The 12,158-nt window shown below is 28.1% G+C and overlaps 1 protein-coding gene across 1 annotated transcript; it reads left to right on the top strand.

Annotated features, from left to right (window-relative positions):
* Nucleotides 1-2,636: 2,636 nt before the first annotated feature.
* Nucleotides 2,637-4,789, top strand: LOC133029133 (small ribosomal subunit protein uS11x-like). The gene is made up of 6 exons (XM_061101603.1): nt 2,637-2,798; nt 3,327-3,449; nt 3,535-3,580; nt 3,999-4,084; nt 4,205-4,334; nt 4,427-4,789. Exons 1-6 carry the CDS (start codon nt 2,796-2,798, stop codon nt 4,492-4,494), a joined length of 456 nt encoding a protein of 151 aa, XP_060957586.1. The 5' UTR covers nt 2,637-2,795; the 3' UTR covers nt 4,495-4,789.
* Nucleotides 4,790-12,158: the final 7,369 nt, after the last annotated feature.

Raw genomic sequence — 12,158 nt, forward strand, 5'->3', positions numbered from 1 at the left:
TTTTACATGACATAAACCGATAGAGTTCGAGAGGCGTAAGTACGATTTAACATAAACAAATATAGGTTTAGTCACAATATGACATAATATTGTAAATTGACATGACAGAATAAAAAAAATATAGAATTAAACAAGACACGACACAACAAGTTCGATGGCACAACAAGTATATACTTATAGCTTAATCCAAAAGCATGACAAGTTAAAAAATATGAGTGCTTAAGCATGATAGTATAAGTCCGAAAGCACGTTATGTAAGCATGAATATATTAAGATGAAAGCAAGACACATTAAAAATTTTAAAAATAATAATTATAAATATTTATTTATCATTTAAAATTAATTAAAATGGTAGCAAATATTCAAATTAATAATTATAATTTTGTTATATGGTTGTGGGTAACTATTGTTAAAAAATTATATAAAAGTAGATTGAATTATAAAAATATATATAATTTAGTAGTTAGCTCTTGTAATAAAAAGATAAAAATGTGGAACATGTATCCAAATAAGAAAAGAGAAATTTGATTTTCTATACTTAAACATTTTCAAAATTTCTTTTTTGAACCAATACATTTTACACTATGAAAAATATGACTCTTTTTTCAAAACTCCAAAAATACCCCCTCTATCTACTTTGTCTCTCTCTCTCTCTCGGACCGAAAAAAAAAAAAAAAAAAACATATGGTCCGATGGGGTCCGACCAATCGGACCCATCGGACTATGTGGTCCGACCATCGGACCATATCCATCTCTCTCTTCGTTTTCCTTAAAAAAAAAAAAAAAAAAAAAATATGGTCCGATGGTCGGACCACATGGTACGATGGGTCCGATTGGTCGGACCCCATCGGACCATGTGGTCCGACCATCGACCATATGTTTTTTTTTTTTTTTTTCCTGTTCGAGAGAGAGAGAGACGAAGAGAGTGAGAGGGGGCGGTACAGTGGGTGGGTGGTGGAGGTGAGCCGTGGTGGTGCATTTGAAGGTGGGGCGGTGAAATGGTTTGAGCGTCGACGGCGTGGGTGGTCTGCCGTGGGTGGTCTGCCGTGGGTGTGTGGGTGCGGCACCGAGAGAAAGAGAGGCGAAAGAGAGAGAGAGGGCTGATGGTTTCAAATGGGGGGTATTGTGGGAATTAAGAAAATGTTATCCAATATTCCCCATTTTAAGTTTAGGGAAAAAAATATTCCTTAATATAAGCATAGAAATTCAAATTTCCCTAAGAAAATAGGCTAATTTGTTCAAATTTGAATACACCACAAAAATATCAAGCCTATGGTCATGTCGAGCCTACTTATAAATTTGTTTTTTTTTTTTTTTAATACTTATAAAATTGTCGGAACAACATGATATAGAACATATTTTTTTTACCCAATACTACACAATTTGTATTTTACGAGTTTTCCAAAATACAAGTATTACCAGCACGATACACATATTTATAGTTCTATTTCTTTACTTTGTGTAAGTCTTTATAGATAACTTTATTTTAATTTAATTTTACAACTAAAAAATCCACAACATATTTATGTTACTATTTTTTAAAGGAGAATTTATGTCCTCCACTCATGAAAAATAAAGAAGTATTAAACTATGTTCATAATTACTTTTTGTTCGTAAAATTAAATATTGAATTACCTTAAGCGCGGCCCTGAGATTTGATGGACTTTAAAAAAATAAAAATTTAATGCCTTTTATTTGAAAAATATGTAGTATTTTTGAAAATTACTGAAAAAAAAAAATATATTTTTAAAGGGAAAATATTTTTTTTAGGCTCTTGCTTAGGTTAACCGTAGGCGCAGAACTAGTCTCTTTTAGTCCAGGCCCGATCCTAATTACCTTAAAACAAAGTTAAATATTTACATCCTCTATTAGGAATGCACACAGGGCAGGGAGTGCTCTTCTCGTCCCCATCCCCGTTAAAAATTTTAATTCCATCCTTGCCTCATTCTCGCTTATTCCACATCAAGAACAGGATGGGAATCCCCTACTATAAAATTTAAGTTTATATATATTAAAAATTAAATATATAAAAATTATTAAAATAGATAATAATTAAAATATTACACACTATTTCTTATTTAATATATTATTTATTACTTTAAACACAACTTAAAAATTTATAAAAATAATATTAATATACTAAAAAAGTATAAATGTAAACTATAAACTATAAAATATTAAACAAGTCCCCATCAGGGTGGGGAGTGTCATGCTCGTCCCAGCCCCATTTAACATTTCAAGACAAAATATGATCCCCATTCACGTGAAAAAAAATGTGCATCCCTATAATCAGGGCTGACCTTAGGATAGGCTCCCACACTTTTCGGAGGGCAAAATAAAAAATAAAAAATTTCATTAAATTTTTATTTAAGCAAAATTAAGTGTATTATAAATAATAAATATTTATAACTTAGCTCAAATTCTATGATACTTCACCTTAGACTCATATATTCTCAGGACCAGTCCTGCTAACAATGAAAAAATTATACTTTTTTTTTTCTTTTTTTTTTTTAAAGAAAAAGTGTAAATGAAATTTAAGAGGGCATAAGGGAAAGAAATAATACAATACAATAAAATTTGGTGAATAATCATAATATACAAAAAAATATAGGGTCATATTCATAAATTCGTAAAATTGATATCATCACAAAACCCTAGTTTTTAAGTCATTCATGTCAATATCAACTTCTTCTAATCGAGTTAGGGTTTTCTTCAGGCGACTACCACTACACCTTCAAACCACTTCCTCCAAACCCTAGCGATCCTCTCAGTATCTGTCTTCTACCTTCCAAAACATGGTAATTCTATTCCACTACGCTGTTTTGATCAACTAATTTAGTTCTTTCTCAAGATCTTTCCTTAAAAATTCAATCTTTAGCTCGAAATCGATGTTTTTGTTTGTACAGATTTTTAGACTAGTTTTGTTTAATCGCAGATCCAGAACCATAGCATTCTTAAAAATATGATTTTGATTTGGAATTTTATGTGTCTGAATGTTGGGGTTGTTTTTTTACTTTGTATGTTGATAGTCTATGTAAATGTTCATCTGAATTTGTGGGTTTTGAAACATGTTTTGGTACACAAAATCTAATTTTTGAATTTGTTCTTAATTTATAATTTTCTTTTCTTAAGAGTACATTGAAAAATAAGAACTTTTCTTTGATGTTGTAAGAAATTTCTGTTGTAGCTTTGTGGGGGTTGTTAAGTGTATAATTTTAGACTGTTTACAGGTATGAATGAGGTTCTTATAGATTGAATAAGTACAATTTTCATATTATAGATTTTTTTGTTTGTTTGTTAATTTTGTTATGATATGTTTTTTACAGGCTTCAAAGAGGAAGAACAGAGAGCCAAAGGAAGAGAATGTCACTCTTGGCCCAGCTGTTAGAGAAGGAGAGCATGTTTTTGGTGTGGCTCACATTTTTGCTTCATTCAACGACACTTTCATTGTAAGTCTACTTCAATTTTCACTTGATGTAATTACTGTCAATGATTCTTGGTAGTGATTTTCGTTTTCGGTTTGATTTGATGCAGCATGTGACTGATCTTTCCGGGAGAGAAACCCTTGTTCGTATCACCGGTAAGGAATTGTTTTTCTTCTAGTGGCTTGTATTTGTACTGTTAAATTTATTTATTGTGTTGTTTTATCCTATGTTTAATTTTCTCAATGATGAAACATGGGCTTATGTTCTGTTTATTTTCATGATTTCTAAGTAAGTTTGATTCGATATTAGTTTCAATGATTTGAATTTGTTTTCTTGGAGAATTTTATTCAAGGAAAGATGAAAGATCTTTAAATATTGTTATATGTATGATTTTGTATTGAAGTGTTCGGTTAATTGCGACATGTTTGTCACTTTCAATGTGAATCGCATTATGTGTGAAACCTATTAATCAAACCTTGGCCTTTGTTTGCAATTACTGTTTGGTAAGGTTTCCATACCAAATTCAGATAAAAGAAAGTTTCCATACGAGAATATTTACGATTTGCAATACAGGTGGAATGAAGGTGAAAGCCGACAGAGATGAATCTTCTCCTTATGCTGCTATGCTTGCTGCTCAGGATGTTGCACAGAGATGCAAGGTTTGGATTCGTTGATCATAACAACGTCTATTTACTCATCTTTTGTGCTCTCTTTCTAAGTTACCAAGTGACTCGACATAGTTCATGTTTGTAGCTTTCTAAGATATTTTAATAATGCAGGAGTTGGGTGTTTCCGCCCTTCACATTAAGCTCCGTGCTACTGGTGGTAACAAAACCAAGACACCTGGTCCAGGTGCCCAGTCTGCACTCCGAGCTCTTGCTCGTTCAGGAATGAGAATTGGCCGTATTGGTACGGATCTTCTTGCTCTCGATTCTCCTCTTAATAATCATAAGCCTTAACTTTTTCTTACCGACTAACATGGTGATGTATTTGTGTTTCAGAGGATGTCACTCCCATCCCAACTGACAGTACCCGTAGAAAGGGTGGTAGAAGAGGTAGAAGGCTGTAAGCTTTCTATATTTGGTGCAAGTCCCATTTTCGAAAATGGCAATTGTTGTGATTCTTCAATGGGACAACTAAGGAGAGACCACCTTGAGTTAAGTAAGGTTGATTGGACTTTTCCAGTTTTGAGCCAATATGTAGTTTTCTCAGTTAAGACTTTTGAAGACATTTTAATTTTGAGTTTGTAGAAAGAAAGAGTGTGATATCATGAATTATTCAGATTCTTCTTCTACTTGTTAAGTTGAATTTCAGGTGTTTATGGTACTTGCACTATGAGTTTTGAATGAACTTATTATCCTCAAGCCCTATTAGTCGTGTGTTTTTACAAAGTAGTTTTTTCTTTTTTGGATTTGTTTTACAATGACCACTTTGAACTAATTTCAACTATAGAAAAAGATGAGTATTTTGCTAGTTTATCTTTTCCAGCCTTGAAATTTCTTGGACTTTCTTTCAATAAACATAGGAAAAATACCCTTAATTGAAATAGCATTGTTAATAGGCACTAGTATTATCATGAGGTGTCATCTTCCGATTGGTACTAAACACTCTTTCTAGCATTTCTTTAATTGAGCTATAAGTGAGTACTTGCATAGAAGTAATATTTCAAAGCTTGGTTAAATATGATTAACTTGGTTTGTGGGTCTAGGCATGAATTTGATACTAACCCAACTATGCTTGTCTATATCTCATCAACAAAGGGCAAATAACTTGTACATCACTTTTAATGGCCAATAGTTTTCAATAAAAACCGACTAAAAAGTCTTAAGAAAATGTTCTTAGTTTGCAGTTTGCAGCGTCGGCCATGCCATCTACGATGAGCTAAGTGCTTTTCTTCATTTTTGGAATTAAAGCTTACCCAAACCCAACACCAAGAAATGCATGGTTTGAGTACCAACTTCATTTTACAACATGAATTGGCTCCAAGGAATACTTAGTTCAAGTACTAATATCATATTTGGTCTTCAAACGCTTCCCAAATACCATATTTCTCCTCCTTGTACCCGAACCTCACACCAAGGAATACTTGGTTCGGGTATTGGGTCATAAATGCTTCATTTTGTTGCTCCATACCCGAGCTAGACATCTCATTCTTTGGCTCGGGTATGGTTTAAACCATATTCCTCAAAATAAGCTCCAACATACTTTCGATTCAACCATGTACCAAGTATATTCAAACAATCATCTTGGTACCTCGAACCCTATACCAAGAAATACCAAACTCTGGTACAACATGACTTATGCTCTATCCATATTAGTTCTTTTTGTAGCTTTCATGATGGAGCCAAACTTCCTTGACACATACTTGAGTATGCTTTACATTGTGGCTCCCATATTGGAGCCTAAATCTTCTTGACATGTGGTCCATACCCGAGTTTTATTATACCTCTGCAAGGCTCGGGTACACCTTCTATTATGGTTTCATCCTCAAGTCTCAATTCATGTAGAAAATAAAGTTGTTTTTACTTGACATATGCTCGGAATCTTTATAGCTTTTAAAAGTCTGGCTCGAACATCCTATAATAATAATAATGATGTCACGATAATTAAACTATCTAGAAAAAGTAAATATATGATTAATTTCAGTAATAATAAATACAATTGCTTAATATACTCAATACTACTAATACTTTTGAACAATTCTCATTCATAAAATGTAATTCAATATATAATAAAGGTAATTTCAATTGATCCACAATATCATATAGACAACAAGTTTAACAAGTTTGTAACATTGATAATGTGATTATCAATGTGTGATTTGATTTGTAGTAAATGTTAATATAAATAAAAAAAATGATATATTTGACTATTATAAAGTTTAAATAATTAATATATTTGAACATGGTGATCATCAATTATTAGATTGAAAAAATGTTTTATGTGATTGTCTTTTGTGACATATTCACCAAATTTTTGTCTACTTATATTAAAGTAAAATGTGTGAGGAAATGTTTATAAAATATGGATTTAAGATTATATGCCTTTTAGACAAAAGTTTTCAAATTTAATAATCTCGATAGTTTAGGGATAATTTTTAACGGCTAAAAAAGTTCAGAGAATATGATTTAGTATATGTCAAAATTCGGGAAAAAAAAATCTTAATTAGCTAAAAATAAATAAATAAATATTTAAGATTATATGCTACACATTTAATTTAGTGCATGGTTTATAAAATGTGTGAGGGAATGTATATAGATTTGAGTAGTAATAATATAATATTTTTATAAACGAAATATTTATTTTAATTTAATTTAATATGATTTAATATAATCTAATCATGTTTTCAAAAATATATATATATATATATATATTATCTAATCATAATTATGTGATGAAGTCTTTATGTGGATTTTAGTAGTATCTGTCAAAAAAATTGTACAGATATGTTATGAATAGATAGCCATGTCACCAACTCACCAATAATATATAATTATCATTATTAATTAATTTATTATTTTATTATATTAACAATATCTTTTTGTATGTTGAATATTAATTGTAGTCTTTGTTTTCTTAGATGTGTGTTTTCTTTTATTATTATTTATTGAGATTTAATCCTAATGATTACGAAATACATAATTTAAAATCAATTTTTTATATTTAATTAGATAAATATATTCATATTTAAAATATAAATAAAACTTAAACGTAAAATAGAAATAAAAAAACAAGGAGTGTACAAATCTAATTACAAATTTGTAAGTCCTACTAAAGAGCATTCCTATTAAGTCCTTTTCAAAAAATTTATTTATAAGGAAATTAAATAGTGTAATTTTCATAATTTTTATTGGTTTGCTTTTAAAAAAATTATATTTATCCCCTTAAATTTTTATAATTTGTTTTTGTGCATGTAGGCCTCTCTAGTTGAGGATTGCCTTCATTTAGTGTTGTAAATTCGTACATGTCGTGCTAGTCTAACTCATATTTGTATGTATTTTTCAAAATATGGGTCGTGTCGTGCCGTGCCATAAAAAAATATGAGTCGTGCCATGCCGTGCTGATATTTTTAAAAGATAGGCCCAACTCGACTTGTAGGCCCAATATTTTTGCACCGAACTCGGATTCATATTGTGCTTTGTTCGTGCTAGACTCCATTTCTTAAACAGGCCAGCCTGTTTTTAGATCTGGACTCAAATTTGTGCTTTATTTTTTCATATTTTTTTACAATTACTAAATTATATGTATATTTTATAATTTTAGTTATATTTATATAACTTTGCAACAATATTTCACACACAAGAATCATATACAAAAATTAGTAATATTATAAATAATCAAATTTTATATCAAACTCTATAAATAAATTGATATATAATTTTAATTTTACATTTTCTAATAGTTTTAATTATAAAATTATAATATTTAGTATTATACTTAAGTTTTATTATTATTATTTTAAATTATTTATAATTAATAAATATATATCTATTATTATTGAATATTAACAATAATAAATTTTAGGGTTTTCTAATGGATTATACCATATTTTTTGGGCTTGTCGGGTGTCATATTTTTTGGGCTAATCTATTCGTATTTACGTGTCGTGCCTTTCGTGCTTCTCGTGTCATGCCCAAGCTCATATTTTTTCGTACCTAATCGTGCTCGTACCGATTTCGTACCGTATCAAAATGTTCAGCAAGTATTTACAGCACTACGTCCATCCCTAAGTGGCGTCCAACACCTCCACGAGGTGGTACTTTGTCAGTAGTTATTAGTTAACGATTTTTCAAAATAATTGTATATTAAATTAAAATATACAAGACCTGATATTTAATTACACCAATAATAATAATATGAATAATATTCTATACAATTTCTCCTAATAAAATCAAATTATTAATGTCTTATCAATGTGTATTATTTTTTGTTACATACTTTGAATTTAATTTTCATGTGCCATTGATGAATGTTAGAGATGAGATTTTAATTTCCAAATAATAGTAAGTTGTTGGAAGTTAAAAAATGGCATGGGGAGAGATTTGATCTTATTGGACCAAAGTTGAAATTATTAGTGGGCAACATGAGCCAAACATGAGATTCATGTTTTTAGCATTTTATAATGCTTTGAATATTGTTGGTGAACTTTATGTATATTCCCAATTTTCTTTCTTTAATTTCATAGGATTCGTGGGATTTAGAAATGAACATTTAAAAATGAACTATTTGTGTGACAAAAATATTGTTCTTTCTGTTATATTTTGTTCATTTTTATAAATTAAATGGCATGGTCACAAATTATGATATTGTACTTATTTTATTTGTAATTTTATTCTAATCATCTACAACATTTCACATTTTTATTTATTTATTTATTTACAACTGTAAAATTGTAACTTAATTTATTTACAGGCCTTTCTATGTCAAGCCAAAAGTCTTGAGCTATGGGAAGCCATCTGGATCCCGAGAAGACTCAATTGTGCAGCCGATTTTGTGGCTCGGTGGGCGATTCAATCCGGTCAGTATGGATCGGTTGATTTGGCCAATTTTGACAGTTCCCCGCCTCCTTGGGGGGTGGATGGCTGAACCGGTTTTTTTTTATGTAGTTTAGTTTAATTTTCTCTGTTATGTTTTTTTCTTAGCTGTTTGCTAGATTAGTCGGTTTTCTATGCTGTCTTTTCTTTGGCCTGGGGCCTCTTGTCCGATTTCGTTTGTAGTGCTGTTCGTTGCTCCGTTTGGAGTAACGTTTATCAAAAAAAAAAAAAAAAATCTTGTTTTATTGTATTATTGTATTGGAATCTTGATTTCTTTTTTTTCTTTTGAAGAGGGAATCTTGATTTCTTATTTTCATTAAATATATTAAATATTATCTATCAAATAATGATACTAATCTGGTTTTGGGCTTCCTACATTAAATTATAAAATTATCTTTATTTACTTTGTTAATTACCATTAAATCCAAATAATTATTGTAGTGAGTTATTAGTAAAAAAAAGAATTATTAATAATCTATAAATATATAAAAGAGGAAATGTTGTTTTGGGCTTCTTAAATTACAAAAATGACCTTATTTTCTTGTTAATTGCTATTAAATCCAAACTAATATGATAGTAAGTTATTAGTAAAAAAAATTGTTAGTAAAAATATATATTTTTTTTAATATTCTTTTGAAAAATTATTCTCTTAAAGTAATTTTATACAGAAGTTAAATAGCTAAAGTGTGCATTGTCTTATAAAAATAATAGAATAATAACTATTTATGTGTTAAAAACACGATATAGATATATATTGTACAATTATTTTTTAGAGTGTATTTTTAATTTTTCTATATATATATATATTTGAGTGGGGATAGTCTTCACCTTACAAATAGATAAGAGTGAGGATTAATATTTAATTAATTATAATAATAGTGATATAATATCTTATAGTAATATTGAGTATAAGTAGTATTTTTTCTCAACATTTATATGGTCATAAATATTTTGCTCCACGTGCACAGCACGTATAACTTTCACTAGTAAATTTAAATGTGTATTTGAATGAAAGAGAGTTGTTTGTAGAAGTATAAAAATTTACATAGTATAGAATGAAAAGTACTATATACTTTCGTCCTTATTTTTGTCCCATTTAACATTTTAAAAGTGCATAACTATCATCTTCTCTATCTTATTTCACGTTTAGATAATGAATCTTTGCCAAATTAAGATAGAGTAACTCACTCACTTCAAAGCCCTAATCCCGAAAGAATAATGTGCATTTCCAGGTCTACATATTATAAAGACTACTTATAGTATTTTCCAGGCTCGATCCTAATCATAGGCAGATTAAGCTTGTACTTAAGGCCCACCTAGTTTAGGAGCCCAAAAAAAGAAATTTACTTTTTAAAATTACACATTTAATTCTTACTCATTTTGAAAAATACTATATTTTTTTTTCTAAATAAGAATTCACAAATATTTTTTTTCCAGTAAAAAAAAAATTCAGGGCTAACCCTGGTATTAGCAAATTTCTTTTATATTTTGTATTACACTTTATAATAGCTTATATATTATATCACCCTGCAAATAAGATAGGATTTCAATCCAACATATTAACACTTATTGGCTAAAATGAATACTAAATTACACTAATATCATTGTCATGTTTTAAGGTGACTTATAACAACAAGAAAATTGATTGCAAGATAAGCCATTAAATGCTAAAATAGGTTAGAAATAAAATAAGAAAAACTAAAATCATACTCTATATATTTATATATATAATATATATTTCAAAGTCAGAATTTGATTTTATATTAAATCTTACTATAATGGTATTCTATCTTTTGCACGAAAGATAAAGTAATGTATATTGTTATGCCAGCTTGTATTCTTATGTTTTAATAATCATAATGTTTTTATCATTTTAAGAGTGACATTTATGAGTGTTTTTTTTAGATAAGAAAATAGTTTATATATATTAGGGTTACATATTGAAATTTTCAACTTTTTTTTATTATGGGACAAATTTTTTTAAAAAAATACTGTGTTTTTTTTATAAAAAATTCCGTATAAATTTTATAATTTGTATTGTGTTAAGCTTTTACTATTGTTCCACGATTATTTTTTAGTTATTCTACTATTATATTTAATTGTTCTATTTTATTGTTTTACGGTTATTTTATAAAAAAATTATATTTTTATAAAAATTCTGTGTGACAGTAAAATTGTAAACTTTTATCAAAAATCTAATATTTTTATAAATCCCATATATATTATAGTTTATAGTATTTTTTATATAAAATTGGATTAAAATTTAGCCTACCTCTTATTATAACAACTTTTTATAATTGTTTTCTTTGTATTGGGAACCTCAAGAATGACCATATCATATTAAAAAATAAAAAAAATAAACAAAAAATGTGAGAGAGATTGAGTACCTACTCTCTCTATCCCAAAGAATCAAAGATGGAGCCACATGGTTCCAAAAAGCCATCTTAAATTTTATTTTTCAGTTTTTTTATTATTTATTATTATTGTATGTTTTTATATATTAACATATTTGGTATATTAATTAGTTTTATTAAAATAATTGTATAAGAATCTTTCACCAAAAGAAATAAAAAATAAGAGGAGTAGCTAATTAGGATTTAGGATAAATTATTTTTAATGTTGTTTAGTAAAATAATTTTTAAGTGTAGGTGTCCATTATTTTATATATATCTTTATATATTAAAAGTGTCTATCTAACGACATTTCTTGGTTTAACAGAATATACTTAAAAATAAAAGAATATTCTGTTAAATTTAACGATTAGGTTTGATCTCCCGTTAACAAATAAACCCAATAATTAAACCCAAAAAATTAAACAATCTTTTAAATATTAATAATCTCTTTTTAAATTAAAAAAATCATCTTAGCCACATATCTCTCTAACAAACCTATAAACTGAAAATGATATTTTTTTTAGAAAATAATAATTCAAATTTAAAATCACCGTATATATCTATTTATTAAATGTTGTTGTTTTTTAACATTGTAATTTAAATTTAAACTCATTGCACATATCAAAAAAATATATTTCTATTATTATTTGTTTTACCCAATCCATGTATCTAAAAAAATATCTTTCTATTATTGTTTTCTTTTTTAAACAATAAAATAAAAAAAAATATATTTATGTTTCTTAAAGAATCATTATTGTGATGTCATTGCCTATTGTAGTTACTAAAAAATATATTTTTATCATTAT

The sequence above is a fragment of the Cannabis sativa genome, chromosome 7 (assembly GCF_029168945.1).
Source record: "Cannabis sativa cultivar Pink pepper isolate KNU-18-1 chromosome 7, ASM2916894v1, whole genome shotgun sequence".
In the NCBI taxonomy this organism is placed as follows: domain Eukaryota; kingdom Viridiplantae; phylum Streptophyta; class Magnoliopsida; order Rosales; family Cannabaceae; genus Cannabis; species Cannabis sativa.

Coding starts and splice junctions, on each gene's coding strand:
- LOC133029133 (XM_061101603.1), top strand. Junction 3,450..3,534: donor CATTCAACGACACTTTCATT/GTAAGTCTACTT, acceptor GATTTGATGCAG/CATGTGACTGATCTTTCCGG. Junction 4,335..4,426: donor AATGAGAATTGGCCGTATTG/GTACGGATCTTC, acceptor TTTGTGTTTCAG/AGGATGTCACTCCCATCCCA.